This window comes from Xiphias gladius, chromosome 15 (assembly GCF_016859285.1).
Source record: "Xiphias gladius isolate SHS-SW01 ecotype Sanya breed wild chromosome 15, ASM1685928v1, whole genome shotgun sequence".
NCBI lineage: Eukaryota > Metazoa > Chordata > Actinopteri > Istiophoriformes > Xiphiidae > Xiphias > Xiphias gladius.
Genome location: NC_053414.1, coordinates 14,491,277 through 14,513,738, shown reverse-complemented (window position 1 = coordinate 14,513,738; position 22,462 = coordinate 14,491,277). Strand labels below are relative to the sequence as shown.

Sequence of the window (22,462 nt, the reverse complement as noted above, 5' to 3'; positions counted from 1 at the left end):
AGGTCAAATTCAACGACTCTCATATTTTCTTGCATTCAATTGAAGCAAAAGAGAGATGAGAGGACTTTTGTACTAATTTGAAACTGTATTGGTAGATTTCATACTGTAATCCATGTGAAAACTGAGAAACTAAATCTTTTCAAAAGGGTTATTATATGTCAAGGCGGCACAAGATTGCAGAAATACTGAAGTCATGGGTTCAAGTTTTCCGTTGAGAAATTTTTTTTCGGCCTCCAGAATCTGTAACATTTTTTGATTATTTAAATTTTTCACATTATTTTTAAATTTTATCTCCCCGTATGATCATCTAAATGATGTTTCAGAGAACTCTACAAACAGTCATGTATATAATTCTAGTGGAGGAATACTAAATCACTTTATTTTATGTTCATGTAATTTCAAATTTTGTCTAAAATAGTGGGATTTCAAGGTGTATACGCCCCAGAAACAATCTCGGGGACACACCCCCTGTGTCTTTAGTGGCTTTACTTGATATAGTGCTGATACCTTAATCTTCTTTGACAGCAGTAACAATAGGACTTCTTCAAACAAACAGATGGTCATTGGGTGTGTATTACAGGGTTATTTATTTATATATTGTAACTCCTGTTGTTGTATTTCCTTTAGTTTAACAGTTTCTGTAAAGATCTTTATTTTTTGTGTGTCATTTTCTGCTGATTATTCAAATGATTGTCTGACAGACTTCCTTGTTAACAAAGCACAGACAAAGCGCAGAACAGGAAGGGAGGCAACCTGCAAGATGAACTTCAGCGATTATTGGCCCCTAACACAGATGAACGCTGATGACATCCGAGAGTTGAATCATCCGCATGACTTCCTGTTGATTTATGGGTTTGGACCTGAAGACAAAACAGCTGGGGGTGGCCTTCTACAGAAGTTAAGGGGTCAACTCACCAAAACAAACAGTGCCTACTTCCCGAGGGATTTCCTGCTCAACAACATGAAACAAATCCACTACAGGCGGCATCATCAATTTAAAATGCTGTGTCTTGTCATTGAGAAGACACCATAAACACTTCTAAACATTTCTGATGTTGATTGTTATGTTTGTGGATGATTTTGGTAATTTAATTAGGGATGCATTTTAGGGTTGGACATCTTGTGCATTTGCCTTTTAAAATACACTTGACAGCACTGACCCATGAAAATATTAAAGGCCATTAATTTGCTTCCTGAATTTGTTTGTGTCGATGTTGGAAATAGACAAGAAAAATAATATTCCACTAAACATGGACATTGAGGGAAACGATGGGAATATGCTATCTGGAAATGACAATGAAATGTTTCAGATATTAAAATGTTCTGTTTGCTTACTCTGATTATCACTTACACATATAAATTATCACGGATACCTCACCTCCTTAATGGTGATTAAATAACTTTACAACTGAATCATTTAGATACACTTACCATCAACTAAAAGGTCTACCTTCCTCCCAGAGTGTCTTTCATGAATGTGATGGTAAAAAAAAAAAAAAATATATATATATATATATATATGTATGTATAAAATATCTTATTATTTACATTTAACATTTTAATGGCTTAGTTGTGATCATTTAATAACAAGAAAAGACACAGGTTTGTGTGGTTTCTCTTCTTATTCCAAACACACACAGGTCCAATAGGTTGGAGACTCTAAATAAACATCCTATGAACATTTCTTTTCTGTGTTTTGAGTGTCACACACAGTTTGTCTCTTCACTTAAAATCATTCTTGCCTCTGTGACTTGAAGTGTCTTAATCCTATTATTTTTACTTATGTATTGTTTTGCCGTTTGTTTTGCCGTTTGCTGGAGTCCTGTTTTCCCCAGTTTTGTTATTTTTTTTCTGTCTTTATTTTAATGTTTTCTTTCTCTCTTGTTGGACTATTACAGCATCAGGGACAATAAAAAACACAAAGCCTGCACTTACATTTCTATTTCATTCTACATTATACTTTGACTGACCGACCTTTCAGAGGAAAATATTTCATTTTTTTCATTCTACCGCATTTATTTTATGGCTACATTTACTAGTGGCCTTGATGATTTTACGTCCACAACATATAATTAACTTTTAAAATATGATGCCTTGTTGTAGATTAATCTACCCGACGGCATATAAAGCAGTTAAAATGAGATCAGCCTCAACCAGGTGAAACACTGAAATGCTGCTTAAACATTAATACAACAACAACAATAATGCGGTAATGCAATGCAACACTATGAAATGGGCCATTCTGCTGCCTAATGAGTACTTTTACTTTTTAATGTTTTCAGTACATTTTGCTAATAATATTGTGTATTGTGTATATATTTGTGTAAAAGTTTGAATGCAGGACTTTTACTCATAACTGAATGTTTTTACATTTGGATATTGCTACTTTTACTTAAGTAAAAGATCTTAATACATCTTTCATCACAGACAATCACAACAGCAATAATAAGTCTTAATAATACAATTATAAAAAGCATGTTAATCTCGTGTTTTCACACGTGACATCATATATTTGGATATTATTAAAGAGTAACTTAACACCGGGCCGAAGAGGAGTGCTTCACTGTCTTCTCTTGTTGTTTTAGTTTGTTTTACCCTCACGTGGTCGGGTCTGGTCAGCAGTGTGCTTTGTTGCACCTGAAACCCCAGCCAACAGTGATGTCACAGTATCTGGGGGCCACACCTGCACATCACTACAGCACAGGGAAATGTTAAACCACCGGAGGTAAGCAAAACAAGACTTTCAGGGGATGTTAAGGTACTCCTTTTTTTCATAACACGTGATTTTTTTTCATCACGTGATGATAAAAGACGTGATTATATGTGATATTAAAATTGTGTTTTACTGGTAATATTGTATGCGCAGAAGATGCTTTCATATCTGACGTCTTACATGTCACACAAGAAAGAGAAACACTCGAAACTCACATGTGCCTGATACATTAAAAAAGTATTTATACTGTAAATTCACATGTGCTTTTGTGCAGGAACAAAAATCATTATCATATACAGTAATTCCAGGTAAAGTGGGACAGTTTTTGGGAAATCTCTCTTTCCCCAGTCCAAACAGACTCGGTCCTCATTGAAATGCCCACAGGGAAACCAAATTGTAGAAATAATTAGAAATAAGTTATATCTACATAAACTTCATCCGTCAACCTCTTTTATGGAAGTGTAATTACTTTGGCATCAAAACGTATCATGCATGTGAGCAAGGAATTCTAAATATTTATTCAGATACCTCCACTTCATCCAAATTGTGTCCATACAACAGGATATAACGAATCAGAAGTTAAATGGAAATGGAGAGTAAACTGTTATTTCACTGAATTAAAAGCTTGCAAGTTGTTGTTTGATTAAAAACAAATGATCGGAAGATAAGGTGAAAATTTGTTCAGTTAGAAAGGTCTAGCCTTTATCGTGTATCTTTGGACAGGACTCTTTCTCCATTTGCTCTCATATTCTTACAGCTCTGGTTATCAACATTCATCCATGGATGGATTTATTTTTCCCCTCTTGCCTCTGCTCTGCTTGCCTTCATATTTCATTTCACATGTCCTCTCTCCCTGTAGCAATCTAGCTGCCATTTTCTGTGGGCTACTTAATATAAAAATAGGAACTACTGCTGCAATTTCACATCCTTGTACACATCTCTATGTTTCTCAACTTACTATTAAAAACATGAACAAATCACGACTGTTTCTGCATTTGGATTCCCTCACTGGCTGTTATGAATCATTTTTATGCTGAAATGTTTTACATATATATTGCGAGACATTTAGCAGTAGGAACGTTGTTTAAAAGTTGAATTTAGACTGCTGTTTAATAAATTGAATGCCAGTCCAAAACAACATTTCATTTGTTAGCGTGCTGTATCTATAGATATATCTATTTATCAATGATGTATATGATCAATATCAGATTAAGATTAAGCATCAACCTGAACCACCTGTAACCCACCCACCATAACTGTTATTATTATTATTGTTGTTGTTGTTGTTGTTGTTATTGTTATTATTATGCTATGCGCGCAGGATGTGTGTGTGTGTGTGTGTGTGTGTGTGTGTTAAGCAACAGCAGGCTCACTTACTCAGCGGAGGGCCGGTCTTCGTCGTCATCGCTGCTCATTAATTATTAATGAGGAGGCAGCGGCCACGGGAAAACTGGCTGCTTCTGGTTTCCAGGCATAAATACAAAAGCGGAGCCGGTCTGAGGGGAAAAACGCCACAAAGGGGAGCGGAGCGACCTGAGGTTTCAAAGCTGAAGACCAAGAGAGGCAGGTAAGCGGCTGAACGGACGAACTGTTCGCAACGGCGGGGCGGCGATGGCGGGCGCAGGGGATTTAAATGTGGGGCCAGAAAAAGAACGGGCTCTGTCAGTGAACGCCGCCGAAATACGGCGAGAGCAGCTCATCCGCCGCAGTTGTCGGCGGCCGCGTACACACATCACGCCGACTGTCAGCCAGCTGTTGGGGCTGGCAAGGGGACGGCAAAACGCGGCGCCGAAACAACCTGTGCGTAGCCAAACCGTCTGCAGATCGGCCCGAGTGTGACTTCCACTGATGTGTTGTAGGGCTCTGCGTGCTGGCAAGGGGACACGGTGCTCTGACTGGAACAAGGTGGATTCATCTCATTTCTTCGCTGTATTTGTCCGCCTTGAGATGCGTTTTGAGCTTTGGTTTTTATTCACGCCACGATCAGTCGGGGTAACTCGGTGAAGTTTGCTTTGTTTCAAACCGCGGCCGCTTTGGCATCGCAGTTTATACGTGGCAGTAAAGGCTTTTACTGTACAGCTGAGGTGTCCAGCGTATAGACGGACGTGGAGTCGATCAAACACTTGGATTCTCCTACTTTTTACCCGCTGTCTCCAGTCCCATCTTTCTTATCCGTTGAGATACTCCTCCTTTTATTATTCATATTTAGGTACCACTTTCTAAGGGGTATGAGCTGTAACTAATGGCTTAATTAGAAGTAAATATAATTACCTACTTCATAGATAAATAACAATAATAACAGCTCAAGAATGGTCAAGACAAAACCCTTTAGCTGGTTTATTTCACTGGTTTCTAGCTTTTCTAAAAATCCTTCTATACTGCACTAATAGGTGTTGATTAAGATATTAATAAAAGATTTTTAATCCGGCAAATCTGCAGGTATAAATCTTGACAAGTTGTTAAAAAATGGATTATGGTTCAAGCAAGTGGTAAAACCGTCCAACCAGTCAAAGGGATTTTTTTCACTGCCTGGCAAATGAAAACCTAAAAACCCTTAGTAAAGCCGTTAGTTTCAACTCATAAACCCTTTATAAATGGAGATGTGCAACCTGTGTTTTTATATTTTCACTGCTGTGGGTTAGGATGTGTGTCTTTATTACAGAAATATACTTAAAATAAATTTTTAATGTACTGTATTTTCCGTCTTTGTCTTTGATTTATTTTCTTTGTTTTACTTGGTATATTCAGTCTTTTGATGGTGGTAATTTGCCTGTCATCATTCTGTACTTCCGACTGAATGTGTTGCGTCTGTTCTCTGAGTCTGTGCTTCTGTGACTTGTGTGTATATTTGGCAATACTACAGTAGTCTCTCAGGGCACTATTCTCCTCTTCATATGTACCAGTGTGGTTTACAGTAGCACAGCGGTGGAGTGTGTGTGTGTGTGTGTGTGTGTGTGTGTGTGTGTGTGTGTGTGTGTGTGTATATGTGTGTGTGTGTGTGTGTGTCTGTGTGTTGCCTCCACGCCATCATCCCATTTTAGGAAAATCAGAGCTGGGAGAGAAGTGTGGAATCTCTGGCCTTTGGCACAAAACCCCCAGACTACACTGACATTTTTTTAATGCAGGGATGTAGAAATGTTTGTTATCATGCTACTACTTACATGGGACTGATAACGCAAATGCAGATGTGAGTGTGGGCACAGCTGGAGAGAGCTGTGTCCACAATTAAAGGAGAGAGTAACGCAGTAAAGATGAGAGACAGACACAGTCATTAAAGATATTCCTGCTCAGGGCTGGTCCTGCTCTTGAAAAGGCCACCGGCAGCCGCACTGTAGATTGCCATTTCTAGGTCAGTGGTAGCCGGCCCCTCCCTTGCCTCCCGCTCCTCACTCCACCCCACCCTGAGCTGCCCATCTACCCTAGCCCAGTCCACACGTCAATCTGCGTTGGTGGTGTAGAACGTGGAATGGTGGCACGTGGCGAGTGCACTGACCAGGCGTGGAATTAAAACCAACCAGAGGGGGTCGCAAAATATGTCGGACAGGCCAGTGAGTGAAGTGAAAAAAACACTGTCTATGAATTAGATCTCTCATTCATTTAAAGTCATTGTTGCTTAGGTGTTTGTAGAACCAGGTGAATTTTGTTCTGAAATATGCTTTTAGTGAAAGCTGAATCTTTACAGCTATGATGTGGTTTTGCCAAGAAAGGATGCAAAGATGTAAAGTGACACAATCTTCTGACCTTATTAGACTTTTGCAATGATCAGTAAGAGCCTGAAGCTGCTTGCTCATCCTGTTGCTGGAAGTAGAGCAGGGATTTTTGGCACAACTTCACCGACGCCTAGAAGGGAAATAGGGAGAGGTCAAACCTCCAACGACACTTCCAGTGTAAAGAGCACATTACAAACACAATACAATGTACTTTATGATGAACCTGTTGAAGAACCTGTTGAACCTATTGTCAGCATCAGCCAACTCTGTTTGCAGGTTGTTTAAGTGGTCAGAGGAAGAAGCTCAGGTATTTACATATAGATATAGAAATCAGATACAGATTTTCGGGCATGAAGGATGCTTGTCTTTTACTGTCTGGGAAGCTTATGTGCCACTGATTATCTGTTACTAATAGATGTACAACCTACTGCTGCATCTACCTTTTGTCAGATATGTTGCCTGAATGTACCCTCATCTCTAGCAGCTGCAGAATATGAAAGAGCAGTAGTCATAGTACTGAAACTACAGAAAACGGTCGATGAAAAGTTTGTGCCACCTAGCAGAGCAGGAAGCAGACATGTTAGCCTTAATTCAAGACCACCGATTCATCAGCAAATAACACCCAACAATCACAGAAAAGCCTTTTTGTCTGAGGTGTGTTTGTCTGACATCAGAAATGAGCCTAATTTTTACAACCATCATTTTAGGTGAAATATTTTATCAATTCAAAAATAAATACAATGGACCAACATCTCCCTGGATTGTGCAGTATGGATAGTTTACTCTATTGTTTTTTTTTTTTTTTTACCACACTGATATATAGTGATATAATATATTTTCTGGAAAATCTAATCTAATCTGATAAACTGTTTATTCGTAAAAATAATCAGATGAAAATAACCAGACAGGAATGTCTGTTTTAGTCAAATCCAGTGATTTGAATACCTGAACGAATAACAAATTGCATCATATTGATGCAAGAATCATATAAAGTACACGATACAAGATACAAGGTAGAATTTATTACTATCTCCATATACAATAGTCAGTATACAGGAGAATGAAGTTGCGTTTCTGTCAGTGGTCTGGTTAACACATTAAGAACAAATACAACTGAAAAAAGGCAGTGAAGAATACAGCAGAGAACCACAATGGAAATCAGCAGTCAACTAACGACTCTGGTAGAACTTGAAATAAGAAGTTACAGAGATTTACAGAAAAGCCCTTACTCAATGTTACCTCTTTATAGGTATTGAATCACAGTCTTCTTACTTGAACTTACGTAACACACCCATGCAGTATCTTTTCTTGCAGTGCTGGCCGGTGGTTTCCTGTCTGACTCTCTGTGTCCGCTCCTGTTGAGCAGGTGACTCGTCCACCTGAGCTGTCACGGTTGACCGTTTGCTTACAACACAGTTTATCAGCTGCAAAGTGGAAGTTCAAGGCTAAAAACAAGTGAATATGACCAACACCCTGTGTCACAGTAGTGACATTAGTAGTGTATCTGTAGTGTACATACTGTGTGTACTCGTCGAGTTCTGGCCAATCAGAGGAAGATGAAGGACCTCATGTGACTGAAGATAAACAAATAACAATGGTGGCTCATAACATAGGAGAGTTTGATATGCAGCTCCAATGAATTCTTTCTGCTGTATGATCTCAACTTGAAGGAAACTCATTGTATATTTTCTAAACTGTACCTTTTGTACAGCGCTGTGTCCAGCGTTGCTGTGGCAACAAAGCGGGGAGTATGTGTATTTATGTATGTGTGCCAAAGTTGTGTAACATATGTGAGTAACTTACCTCAGATGAGTTAATACTGTTGTTCATGGATATCAAAATGGGGAAAACAGATTAATTTCAGATTAAAAACCATCAGATAACAGTTATTTTTACAACTGTTTTTTTTTTTAATATATACCTTTGGATAAAACGTTTACAAAATTCATTTGGCAGGGTAGTGAGGTTAGAATAAAAATAGGTGAATTACAGAGAGGGAAAGAACAAGGGGGACTGGGTGTCCCAAGCAAGCAGCTATACTATTGGGCGACACAAATGCGAGAACACTATATATGAATGGGTGTGTCCAAATGTTACGAATACAGGGATTGATATGGAGTCTAGAAACTGTGCTCTAATGACACTAAGGGAACCCCGCTTTGTAAATCATAAAAAGGTAAATCTGGAGGTTTTACTCCATCACACCGGGATTTAGTGTTTAAGCTATGGCAAGAAAAGGGTCTGGACCAGCTTGTTAAACTCTATAAAGGAGGAACAAGCCCTCAGATGACTACATTCAAGGGTTTGTTCCTCCTTGAAGGGTAAATTTTCTTTACTACAGCCTGATTTTTTTCTGCTATTTACAAATACATTATATACCAAAAATATACAGGCTCCAAACACGTCTTTCTTGGAAGACATTCTTCAAAAGCCCATGCCAAAAAGATTTTTTTCTTACGTCAATGAAACCTTCGTTTTAAATTCAAATTATTCTACTGATCACATTCGAAAGCAGTGGCAGATTGATAAAGAATGTCAGATAGAAGAAAATATCTGGATATCAATTATAGAAAATACACTTACTATTCTGAGTTGTAATAATGATTTAGAGACACAATTTTAAATATTGTGAAATCCCATCGTACACCATGACTGAGAGGCAGGCCTGGTCTAAGGTCGCCTAAATGTGGTGAATGCAACTCAGAAATTGGCACGAATGCACATATGTTTTGGGAATGTGCAAAGATACAAAAATTTCAGAGAGAATTGAAAGATGAGGTGGTTAACTTGATTGGATATGACTTGGAGCTATCACCTCTTGGTGTATTTTGGCTAAAGTGGACAATGCAAGGAACAACCACAACGCTGAATTGATTGGAATACTCTTATATATAGCAAGAAAGACTGTTCTCAACCTCTGGATTTCTAAGGACATCCCTGCACTGGACGGTTGGTAAAAGGAGGTACTGAGAATGCTCCCTCTGGAAAAACTGACCTACACCCTTCATGACAATGTCGAGGGATTTATTAAGACATAGCAACCAGTCTTGGACACGATGGACTTTGGTCTCCCCCAGATAACTGTTCTAACAATATACACCCTTCAAGGAAAACTGCCAGAGTGTTGCTTCTTCGTACATTTCTCTATTGGGTAAACAGGAACATCTTCTGAATAGACTCCCACTGTGCTGTTCGTGCTCACAGCTGTCCATACATTCACAGCAAGCAGCCTTGTGTACTGGAGTAACAAGGTCACTTGTGTATTCCTCCCTTTCAATGTTACTGTCCCTGAGCAATTTCTCTATAATTAGAGAGACTGCAATAAGAAATCTTTTTTTTGTGTGTGTGTGTGTGTGTGTGTGTGTGTGTGTGTGTGTGTGTGTGTGTGTGTGTGTGTGTGTGTGTGTGTAGTCTGTTCGCTGGCAGAAATAACAGGGTTTTGTCAGGACTTCTAATTTGACCTTATGCTCAATAAACAGTCTCGTATGACAGGATAAACAGTTGGTAGATGGAACAATGTAAACGTGTCATGGATGTGTGCCCCCAATCTGCTGGTACACTGGTCAAGTTTGAAAGTTTTAACTGGTCAGTTCACCCAAATTTTTCCCCAATTACACCTAATGGAATCTAGCCATAACGACAGTTTTGGCTTAGTTCATCCAGGTTTTAAGACATGCATCTGCTCCCCGATACAATGGAGTTAAGAGCAATTTCATTTGTGGTGCTCACAGCGTTGAAAAAGTAATTTAAAAAAGTTCAACAGCAGCACCTCTTTCCAGAGACAGTGTCCCCATTACTCTGGATAATCCTTTCACAACTCAGCATAGGTAAGACACAATAGCATGACTCAGAAGCAAAGGTCAAAGTACAGAACAGTTTACCTTTATTAAGGCTCAGCAGATAAAATCAGGCAGGAACAAGAAATAGATGAAGTCAGGGCGTTGAGCAGTGGTCGGAAACAGGCAGGCAGGAAAACCAGGCAAAAAGGCAAAAGGAGCAGGCAAAAGGTAAATCCAAAAACATAATATTCAAAAAATCAGATAAGCAAGACTGGGAAGCTACAGCCCATAAAGCACAATAGACAATCTGGCAGAGAATGGCTGGAAATTGGCCGGTACCTTTACTAGGAGCTGATTAGAGAATTAGGAAGAGGTGAGTAGGTGGGCAGGTTCAGGTGGAGAGTCGGGTGGCTGTAAGGCGGGGAGGGCAGGGGTTACTGCAGGACAGGAGGGAGTGGCAGGGAATGACGAGAGTGTGAGTGATATGGCGATGACAGGCAGAAAATGAATGAATGCAAGAAAGAACTGTGACAAATCCACAGACTTCACGTCAACGAATTTCAGTGGAACCATTTTCCTACCTAAGAAAGCGTGTTTATAGCATGTTTAATGGGTTATCTAGAATAACAAGGACACTGTATCTTAATGAGCCCCCGAAGTCCTGAAATATGGTTTTTCTTTTAATCTTGTGAGCATATCTTGACAACATATGTCAAACTGCATCAGCAGAGAGAAGCAAGGATCAATAGCTGAAAAATACCCCCTGGGGAATGATATAGGAGAGAATAGGAGGTAACTGCTAACAGGCATGCAACCTAATATGACCCACCCAACCAGCAGTGTTTACAGTCTTACTTTCTCTAGGGTATATTGTTTTTTAAGGTATATTTCATGTCATTTATAGAACCCAAACTCTAAAATATGTTGAGTTTTCTATCTTTCACTCAATATTATCCTCTGCTGTACAAGTGTATGTCGCCTCCTGGCTCAGTCATGAATGTGCCATTTTTAACTTGGGTCCTTGTCTTTAAATTGTCCTCAGACTGCATCGAAGAGGAGCTCGGACGGCATGCAAAGTTGTGAAATTTCGTCAGACAGCACTGATGATCCTCTTAGTAGCGACCTACGCACTCATCGGCAGCCTCGAATAGTAGTGATTGGTGCTGGCTTGGCCGGCCTTGCTGCAACAAAGGTCCTACTGAAAAACGGCTTCACGGATGTCACTGTTCTAGAGGCATCAGACCACATCGGCGGACGAGTTCACAGTGTTCAGCACGGTGAGAAGACGTGTCCCTGCTTCCCTGATGTTACCTAAAACTTTGTGTTAAAATTATTCATGAACGGAATGACTGAAACTACAGTGGGGCTGCAGCTTCAGACCAAATAATAACATGTAATCCCACACTAGCTGTGTAAAACAGCTTTCGATACCTACAGTATACACCCTTAGTGCAACACATTTATTTGGTACAATACAACTCTCTGTGCATGTATTTCTCATTTTGCAAAAGTTACATGCATTCAAGCTAAATCCTGAAGTGCTATACCACATTCGCAGCAGACATAGTGCCCTGAAACTTCTCTTCCCTCTGCCTTTTTATCTTTCTAAACATACCAAATGGCATGGGTTATTATAGACTTGCTTCCTTCTCCAACCCAATGTCTAAATTTCTAAAACTGTTAATTAGTGATCTTTAGTGGTCCCGGTAGGCAGATTTTGTTCATCTGAGCAGCTGTGGTCGTCCACTAATCAAAAGGTTGGTGGTTCGATCCCCGGCTCCTCCAGTTGGTATGTTGAAGTGTCCTTGGGCTGAACCCCAACCCCTAATTGCCCCTGATGGCTGCGCTATCAATATGTGTGAATGGGTGAATGTGGCCTGTAGTGTAAAGCGCTTGAGTGGTCGATAAGACTAGAAAAGCGCTATGAAAGTGCAGTCTATTTAGCATTTATCTGACTCTTGGCAAGAATTTCTCAAAATTGAACTACTGCTTAAGGGTCTTTACTTCTCCCTCTGAAGCCAATAAATGAACTGTTAAATAGCTGTTGAACTCACAGAACAACTGATTGTATTTGCATTTTGCTGTGGGCACGAAGATGCATTTTTCAACATTCTTTGTTCAGCTAAATCCATGAAAAAGAAGTATTTGACTGCTGATATATGAACAAAGAATCTTCTGACACAAGTTGGAGTTACAAATTTAAAAGCCATGTAGCAGAAATAGTATTATAAAATCTGTATTAGGCCTTTTTCGTATCAAAGAACTGTACGTCTGCTTTTTCTCTGCATTCACAATAACTTTGATTGGTAAGTACTTCATATTTACTTGAAAAAACTGTCCAATCAGGCAACCATTCATTCACACAATCAGCTCTGTTCCCTTAAATAACCTGAATTACTAGACTTATCAGATGCATGTCCAGTTCCAAGGGAAATATGCTTGAGTGACGCTGGTAAATTTTTCCAACAAAGTCGACTTAAGTGCGAGTCTTGTGCCATAGAAACTTGTCTGCCTTTATCTGCCATCATGACAATCTCCTCCAACTGGCAAGGACAAACAAGTAGGGAACGGCATTTGCTTGTTGCGCTGATACTTGTAGGCATTTAAAAGAGGTCACGTGTAAACACACTCATACAGCACTGCTAAATGTAAAAATGTGTGTCACGTACATGGATAATGCCTCTGTTATGTAAATGCCTGCTTATGTGCATAGACGTTTCATAATCAGAGAAGCATTTAGCCATTTCTGTCTTTGCATTGGCCCGTTTCCATTGTATAAATGAATGTAAAAAATATACATTGCCTGATGCCATCATCCTCAGGAAAATTATATAATTAATGGTATTCCATTGGGCTTCAGCGACCACAGTGTGTTAGTTGAGTTGACCGTCTTCTTGAACTGCCTAATTATCTAAAATTCAGCCGTGGTTTTAACTTAACAGAGCACACTTTATATCCTATTTCATTCAAGGCCACGTAGGAGACGTTGAGTTCAAAGCAATACAATTGTTTCAAACTCACACGGATCTCTGGCCTTTTTTTTTTTTTTTTTTTTTTTTTGTAGGAAAAGCAACTTTGGAGCTTGGAGCCACGTGGATCCATGGTGCCAACGGGAACCCAGTGTACCACCTGGCAGAGGACAACGGGCTGCTGGAGCACACCACGGATGGGGAGAGGAGCGTGGGGCGCATCAGCCTGTACACCAAGAATGGTGTGGCTCACTACCAGACCAATGTCGGGAAGAGGATCCCCAAGGACCTGGTGGAGGAGTTCAGTGACCTGTACAACGAGGTGAGGGGACACATACACACATGAATTCCCGCTTGCATGCACAAATTGATGTATGCATGGACAAGAACACACAGATACTCAATGTTCAGCCTACCTAACATCAGAATATGTACATTTAATGATGCCACACACTGTAAACAGATTATATAAATTCAGGGGCAACTCTTTAACAACGTCAACCGGTCATTGTTGGAGATGCCAAATTTTCCACAGATACTAAATATGTCTGGCTGAATCTGAAGCTATATGCATAAAATGATGCACAAACCACTCAGAATATAAAAACATGAATTCTGTGGTTTGAACATTTTTTTCAGTGTCAACATCATATGGTTTAGTAAAGAGTTGGAGCAAACTGCTACAGAATATATATGATACTGTCAGACAGTGTGGAATAGGATGATTTTTCCGACCTTAAAGCTTCTTAAAGGGAAACAAAATAGGAAAACAATATGTCAAGGAGTTGATTTTCCCTCAGTCTCTGCACCAGACCTCTGTTTATATTGTTTATATCTATGACAGCACTGTTAAACATATCTTCAGCCTTCAGTTGGTCCAGTGAGACGATCACCAAAGCATCGTGAAATTAACAAGGAATGGCCATTTTTGATAGCCCAGTTCTCTGCTCTCTGCTCGGTAGCAGCCCCGTGTTGTCGTTTAAGTGGGTCACGTCTGGAAAAACATTTACAGAGGGAAGGTATAGAATAAGCAGAAGGCATTTTGTTTTTGTTAATGCTGGTACATCTGTGTTTTCTGTGTGTACCTTGTGACCTCCAGGCCCCATCCTGTCCACCCCACCTCCAGTTTCCTCTGTGCTTTTTTCTATGTTGTACGGACTTTACAGACATATTCTTAGACAAATTTGCTACTTTGGGGTATATAAATAAAGTTGACTTGACTTGGAAAGACTCCAAGCTGCCGTCTCCAGGGTGTCATCCAGCCCTGACTGAGAAACTGTAGACTGATGTGGAACATGTTTCTCTCTTGTGTCCCTCTCATGTTGATTGACTTCATGGTCAGGGTCACATGAAGATGCCTCAGTATGCTCTGGGCGGCACTCTTTATTTCTTTCATCTTCTTGTCGAGGGACTGGACCATAAATGTTGTCTCCCCACTTCAGTGTTGGCCTCAGTATATCAATTATTTTAATTTTCTGTTCATCTGCTGATTGGTTGGTCTATAATTCAGAATTTCCCAAAGCCCAAGTTGAAAAACTCATTTGAAAAATTCATCTTCTTTGTTTTGTCCATCCAGCAGCCCAAGAACCAAAAATGTAGTTTACCATCACAGAAGCGAAGAAAACCAGAAAAGATTCACATCTGAGAACCTGAGACTGTGGCGTTTTTACTTGTCTTTAGTGATTAATCTGTGATCATTTTCTAACAATCAGCTAATTATTTCAGAAATATATCAAAAAGAAACAACCAGTCTCTAGCATGATGATTATTTTTCATGTGTGACAAATAAACTACAATTTTTTTTAAGCAGCAACTTTTTAAATGGCGTTCATTGTCCTTGAGATTCAATTTTTGATGCTGATGCAACAGACAGAGAGAAAATCATGTCACATAATATTACATGTCATTTCCATATACTATATTGAAATATGTGAAAGTTGTTTTTCATTATCTTTCATTATGTTTCGGCATTATGTTTAGAATGCCAAAACATAAAAAGACCTTGTCTTCAGCTGATGCTCCACTTTACCAAATAAACCACTTAAACTGGATAAGTACTTACAGTACTTGTGCAGTCAAGGATTCAAATGATTTTTTCGAGATGACGCCCAACTTTATTCCCTTAAAGTAAACACAGTCTTGATTTATGCTGTTAATGTTTAGACTTGATACATCACTGGTGTTGTTTTGACCTGGTACTTTCTAGGAAATGGTATATTTCACCTTTGTCATCAAGAAAGACAAGTTTACGTAAACACAACCCAGCATTCATGTATCACCTTGTCAGTGTAGCGACATTTCTTCCTAGTCTCTCTTCCCACTCCCTTCATTCCAATTTCTTCTCGTTAGCCAGGTGCTGCTCTTGTAGTGGCAAGCGGTATTTATTTTTAATGTGCTGTGCTGCCCGAGGTGTTTCTCAATCATGCTAAAATTAGTTTAGCATTTGACACAATGAAGTGCTGACCTGATCTGCTCTGAACTGAACTTAACTGGTTTCTCTTTGTCTTTCATCTTCTTCTATTTTCTTTTCATCCTTCCTCATTCGACTTCCTCCCCATCATTCCCTGTCTCTCACCCTTCACCCTACATAAGGTGTACGAGCTGACTCAGGAGTTCTTCCAGAATGGGAAGCCAGTTTGCGCTGAGAGCCAGAACAGCGTTGGTGTCTTTACAAGAGACGTGGTGCGCAAGAAGATCATGTTGGATCCTGATGATTCTGAGAGCACCAAGAGGCTCAAACTGTCCATGCTTCAACAGTACCTCAAGGTGTGCGTGTGCGTGTGTGTGTGTGTGTGTGTGTGTGTGTGTGTGTGTGTGTGTGTGTGTGTGTGTGTGTGTGTGTGTGTGTGTGTGTGTGTGTGTGTGTTCTCAATATCCATGTCTATCTGTGAGTGTTTGACCCTGTAGCAGTGTATTCACTCCTGGGTTTCTCTTTTCATTTCTTCATTTCCTTTTATCTTTTAAGATAAAGTGTATATGTGAATCAGGAGGTGCTTTTACCATAACATCCCCATAACATTGGTTTAATGGTGATGTTTTGCTGAGGCCCTAAACTAATACGGACGTTCATGAATCATCAAGTCAGAACTGTGGAAAATGATGTTTAATTCTAGTTATTTTACAAACCTACAAATCTAATCTAATCTGTTTGCCCGCTGGTGCTAATAGTGAGGGTTCATAAGACAACACTTAATTATTAATTACAAAAAGATTGGTTTGCTAATTAGATAGTAATTACGAGTTTTTATTTACTCCCTCATAAACTATAATTCATGTAGATATCTACTGACAAATATTCAGGCTTGGGCTTTTTGTTATTTTCAAGTTTCACAGGTGTTTAATGAGTTTGTTTCTTACCTTGCAGCCAAGAGCTGTGGTTTACTCCGACTTTTATTCTGACGGGTTGAATCCATCTAAAAAGATCCAGTTTATGTTATGAGTGTCCAATAATAGAAAACGTACAGGCTTGATTCTGTCATAGAAAGGCAATATTTTGACAAGCAATCAATGAATGATAGCAGGGATACAACTAATGTTGGCAATTTTCTTAAATAATCGTTAAGTCTATATAATGTTAGAGCAGAGTGAAAAATGCCTCCCAGAAATTCCCAGAGCCCACAGTGAAGTGTTCAGATCACTTGTTTTGTCTGAGTCCATAATGAAAACAGTAAATTTTACACTCAGGTGGAGAGTTAGATGAGATGATTGTTCCCACTCTCCTTTCCGTCCTTTAAATATAAGGCTTCAGCCAGCAACCAGTTAGCTTAGCTTAGCACAAAAGCTGGGGGAAAGCAGCTGGTCTAGCTATGTCCAACAGTAACAAATCGGCCTTCCCTGAACCTCTAAAGCTCACTAATGAACATGTTATATCTTGTTTTTAAATCCATAAAAAAAAAAACAAATTGGAAAAATGACTGTTGGCAGTTTAACAGTGGGTTATGAGCCGGAGTATTTCTTGGCTGAGAGTAGTAGCTTCCTGGAGTCTCTGATGGTTGCCTGACATCCATTCACTGCCAGAAAGCAAACAAACTTATTTCCTAAAATGTCAAACTATCATTTTTAATGATTAATCAATGAGGAAAATTGAGATCAATTAATTTTCTGTTGATCAGCAAATTGTTTTGGCACTAAATGACAGAACTCACCCCATCCATGAAGTAAAGACAAATCAGTAATTTTGTGAGGGAGTCCAAACAACATTCAGAGTTTTATATTACATATTGGAGGTTATGATATTTTTTTCTCTCTTTTTTTCGTCTGTCTCTTTGTCTGGAAGATGTCATAAAAAGATCTGAGAGCTAAAACAGTCACTCCTCATGATTATTGTGATTATTGTGGGCTATAAAAAAAACACCTTAATTGAAAATTTGCCTTGCTGGAATTTTGAACCAGCAGCTATTACATATATATTCATATTATTTGAGCGCTGCTCCATATGCTCCCACCCACACACACACACACACACAGACAGACAGAAATGCACAGGACACAGAGCATGTTTTTAAATGCAGCAGACAAGAGACAGTGGCGCATTAGCCCCCAGGTATCCGCTACCATGCTGGCTCATCAGCTAATGAAGCAGAGGCTCTAGCACATTTTTGCTTTGTAATAACACACTACCGGGTTGTGTCCTCTAAATAAAGCATACTGTATGTTTCAACATGTTAAAAACCCAGTTTAATCATGCTTGTTTGTTCAGAGCTGCAGCTGTAGAGATGAGTTGTTGACATAGAGAACAGTGCAGTACCTACAATAAAGTATGTATTCAATGGGTGTAGAGAACTGATTTAAAATGCAAATAGTGTGTCTGCAGAATGTTTTCTTTGGCTGTAACAGCAAAGGGATGATTTGTGTGTATTAGACAGCAAGTCATTTGGGTGGAAGTACTAACAAGAAATGTAACTGATCTGATTCTCTGTGTTGATATGTTCTCCTCTTTCAGGTGGAGAGTTGTGAAAGCAGCTCTCCCAGTATGGATGAGGTGTCTCTGAGTGAGTTCGGTGAGTGGACAGAGATCCCTGGTGCGCATTATGTCATTCCTGAAGGTTTCATGAAGATCATTGAGCTCCTTGCCCAGGACATCCCCTCCCGCACCACCTGCCTTTGCAAACCGGTCCGCTGCATCCACTGGAACTACTCAGCCCAGCATCGGGAGGTGATCGCGAAGAGGAGCGACACCAACCAGGACAACAACCACAATGAAAACCACCACAGCTGCCAACCTCACCAGGACCCTCTGATCCTGGGACACCCCATTTGCGTGGAGTGCGAAGATGAGGAGTGGATCACGGCTGACCACGTGATCGTGACAGCTTCTCTGGGAGTGCTGAAGCAGAACCATGAAGCTATGTTCTCCCCCTCTCTGCCTGAGGACAAGGTACTTGCCATTGAGAAGCTTGGCATCAGCACCACAGATAAGATATTTTTAGAGTTTGAAGAACCCTTCTGGAGCCCCGAGTGCAACAGCATCCAGTTTGTTTGGGAGGATGAGGCTCAGCTCGAACAGTTGGTCTACCCCGAGGAGCTATGGTACAAGAAGATCTGCAGCTTTGACGTCCTCTACCCGCCCGAACGCTATGGATACATGCTGAGCGGATGGATCTGTGGGCAGGAGGCGCTGTATATGGAGCATTGCGATGACGAAACAGTGGCTGAGACCTGCACTGAGCTGCTCAGGCGCTTCACAGGTCAGGCCACGAACACAAAGGGAAAAAAGAGCTTTATATTGTGGTTCCTCATCATAAATCCTGTTTACACCATAGGAGCTGAGCTGACCTGATTTCATTTATCCCGAGTTTTAGATACCTTTACCTTTACCCAAGAGGAAGGACATAACATATTCCTTACAAAAAAAAGACTACTTTCTTTGTAATTCTGTCTTATATTGTGTAGATTTTTATGTCAGAAAACAGACAGGATCAACGTCCATCTTCGAGCTCTATTCTAGGTAAGCTTTCAGTAAGAATCAGTAATCTAAAGATAACACAATAGCCCTGGTAGACTGAGACTGAGCCTGTCAGCTCAGTGACTCATACGAAACATGACTCGAGTTGGGTCATTGTGTGTCATATAAAGGAAATTACATAAATTTCATCTGTGACATAAGCTTTTTCCACGAAAACAAGTTGACATATAATACAGCTGAATGACTCAGGTGTCTGTATTAGTGTCCAGCAGCTAACTGGTCTGGTGTCAGCACCACAAAAACAACACTGAACAGAAGGAATAATCCTGCATCAGATAAGGGGGCCTCTTCTTAACTGACATTTGATCAATCTCCCCTTTTTCATGTGACACAAACACAGACATGGCTTGAGTGCTACATTTTCTCTCAGGCTAAGTCAACATTGCTGCAACTAATTAATGAAAACACATCACTTCTTGTGCAACAGGGGAATTTTCCTAGGAAGAAAAACTGTAACTGTTTCAAGGTGATTGCAACATGAAATGTAAAAGGCTTCATCCCATGTTGGCTCATTGTTGTCATTTGGCAGTAGATTAGGAATGTGCAGGAAAAAAAAGTCTGAGATTACTACTTGATGAAGTGATTGCCTCAGGAATAGGTCACAGTGCGAGTACTGATACAGTGACTGTGACTTCATGATGGGCTCAGTGGACTTCCTATGGATGCTGACTGTAAATTACACACACTAGACTACACACACACTGTGACACTACGCACGCACGCACGCGCACGCACGCACACACACACACACACACACACACACACACACACACACACACACACACACACTTCTCATTTAGGTCAATGTGGTTTAATCCCCTCAGCTGTTGTATAATTACATATAGACTCGCTGGTGCCTCTCTGCTCATAGAGGGTCACAAGCTGATTAGTGTTGTCGAACGGGACCTCCCAGTAAAAAGGCCTCAACTCATTAATTTGAACTGGTTTGATTCTGTCATTCACTGGATCTTTTAGACACCAGACTGTCCGTGATTGAAATTAGTTTTCTCCCTCCACCATCTGTCCTGACTCCCTCTCTTGTGTCTCCTCTGTTTGTCCATCCACAGGGAACCCTGACATTCCAAAGCCCCGGCGTGTCCTGCGCTCCTCGTGGGGCAGTAACCCCTACATCCGAGGCTCCTACTCCTTCACCAGGGTGGGCTCCAGTGGCGGGGACTGTGAGAGGCTGGCCATGCCACTGCCTTACGCCAACAGCACCAAGGCTCCGGTGAGACAACCACTCCACGACACATGGGGTGGACATAATAATAAAAACACCCCCTACCATATAATGCAGCTCAGTAGCCCTGAAAAAGACTGGCCGTGGGAAGATTATAATGTGAGACTGTGTCAGAAAGGTGATCGACTCAGTGAAAGATAGTAGTGCTGTTCTTTTGTACCGCTTTGTTTTGTTATATTGTATTGTTCAGTTAATATAAAACTACATGTGAGCTGTTAGTGTAATATTTAGAATTAAGATGAAAAGGACAGACTTTTCTCTTGTTTTGGTGTGGCAGCGTCTGTCCCGCCAAACACAAAAAATGTATCAAGCTCAAAGTCACTCACTAAAAAAATTGTGTAATTCAATATTTTACAGGTCTGTAATTTCCTAATAATTTCCAAGAAGGTTTTCCGGAAAGAACAATGGAATTTTTTTGTCTCCATTTTCTCTTTAATCTTTTCTCTATAATAATAATTATATAGTGTTAAGTGAACTGGTGTAGAAGATTTGGGATGTAACTACTTCTACAAGAGGATTTTCACTGACTGTACATTTGGTTGTTTACAATCCCTGCGCACACTCTGCGAGCATCTGGCTAATGTGGTGGTTTCATTACTACCATGTCATATCCCAGCACATGTGGAGAGAATACAGCTGGTGTCAGATGGGGGTTATGAATGCTGACTCCTGGCCAGCAGTCTAGACCAAAAAAAACTGATGTGTTCTGGGTGAAGGTGAGAAGGGGTTTGGGGGGGGGGTGTTCTGTATACCCACTTGACACTGCTGAAGGAACAGTGTGACCCCTCCGCTGACGTCCTTCGACCCTGTCAAACTGAGATCTTAAGCCCGCAGGAAAGTAACTGTAGCCTCTTACATGTAGAGCGCTAACGAAGGAATCAGTGATGGACATAGAAAATAAGCTGCACGAAAGGCCAAAAATATGTCAAGCTAACACTGACGTATCTTTGAGTCTGATTTTTCTCCTCTAAGAGCTTTTCTCCTTCTCTCTCTGCTCACCCCCCCCTCCTCCGTCCTCAGCCTCTGCAGGTCCTGTTTGCTGGAGAGGCCACCCACAGAAAATACTATTCCACTACCCATGGTGCTTTGCTGTCAGGACAGAGAGAAGCCACTCGCCTGATAGAGATGTACCAGGACTTGCACAGAGCTCAAACCACAAAGCCTAATATGTAAAATAAAAGTACCTCTGACTAGTGAAAAAAAAACCAATATTAAACTGTTGGGTTTTAATCTTTTTATCTTGATGATGAAGTTATACTTAAAAGCATAGCTTGGGCATTATTACATTGATAACAAATGAGTATTGATTCTATTGTACTGTAGATTCAAATCATGATAAGTTTTATTTGAGATGTACTGTTCAACAGTTGCCAATGGTGCTGTCATTTCTTGTCTTTATCATTCTCTCATTATGTTGTTTTTTAAATCGGTAATTTAATGTTTATAACAGCATCTGTAATTTAACTTGTTTTTGTAAGTGCCTTCTGTACGTAACATTATGTTGTTTCAAAAATAATGGAAATGCTAAATAAAAATTGAGAAAGTTTTAACAAAATAAAAGCTCTATCATCATCAAACAAGACCATCTCAGTGCTGTTACTTCAGTAAATTATTAAAACACAGTAGTGGTAGCCATCAGATACCTCCTCTTCACCCACTTCTGTCCTCATGAATATTTTCCAGGGAAGTACAACCACAGTCGAGAGCCGTTTCCATACTTTCACCATTTTGGTATCCTTTTAAATCTGTGAGAGAAAGGCAGAAAGTGAGTGCACATGGAAAGAAAAGAAAGAACTCCAGAGCTATAATGCCGTGCCAAAGTGGCAGATGGTGTTAGAACAGGCCTCAACCAAGTCCTCACTTCTGTTGGGCAACAGTGTTAATCTTCTTCATCAGTAACAAACACAATCAGATGCTGAAAAGAAAAGTGAAAGTTTTAATTTGCAACAGAAAAACAGGGAAATTAGTATACAATGCTGTACTTCCTCCCTACTTATTAGCAGCTTATTTCACAGTTACACAGTGTTATTTTCTCTAATTTTTCACAATAATTTCCTCATATTAGGTCGGATAAAGAGGAAATCAA

At 40.1% G+C, this 22,462-nt stretch overlaps 1 protein-coding gene across 2 annotated transcripts; it reads left to right on the top strand.

Moving 5' to 3' along the window:
• Positions 1 to 4,173: 4,173 nt before the first annotated feature.
• Positions 4,174 to 21,910, top strand: smox (spermine oxidase). Of its 2 annotated transcripts, none has more exons than XM_040146745.1 (7): positions 4,174 to 4,280; positions 11,245 to 11,479; positions 13,267 to 13,493; positions 15,764 to 15,937; positions 18,114 to 18,858; positions 20,204 to 20,364; positions 21,397 to 21,910. In XM_040146745.1, exons 2-7 carry the CDS (start codon positions 11,272 to 11,274, stop codon positions 21,547 to 21,549), a joined length of 1,668 nt encoding a protein of 555 aa, XP_040002679.1. In that variant the 5' UTR covers positions 4,174 to 4,280; positions 11,245 to 11,271; the 3' UTR covers positions 21,550 to 21,910. The 2 variants fall into 2 exon arrangements, with proteins under 2 accessions (XP_040002679.1, XP_040002678.1); XM_040146744.1 differs by lacking the exon at positions 4,174 to 4,280 and adding an exon at positions 4,310 to 4,618.
• Positions 21,911 to 22,462: the final 552 nt, after the last annotated feature.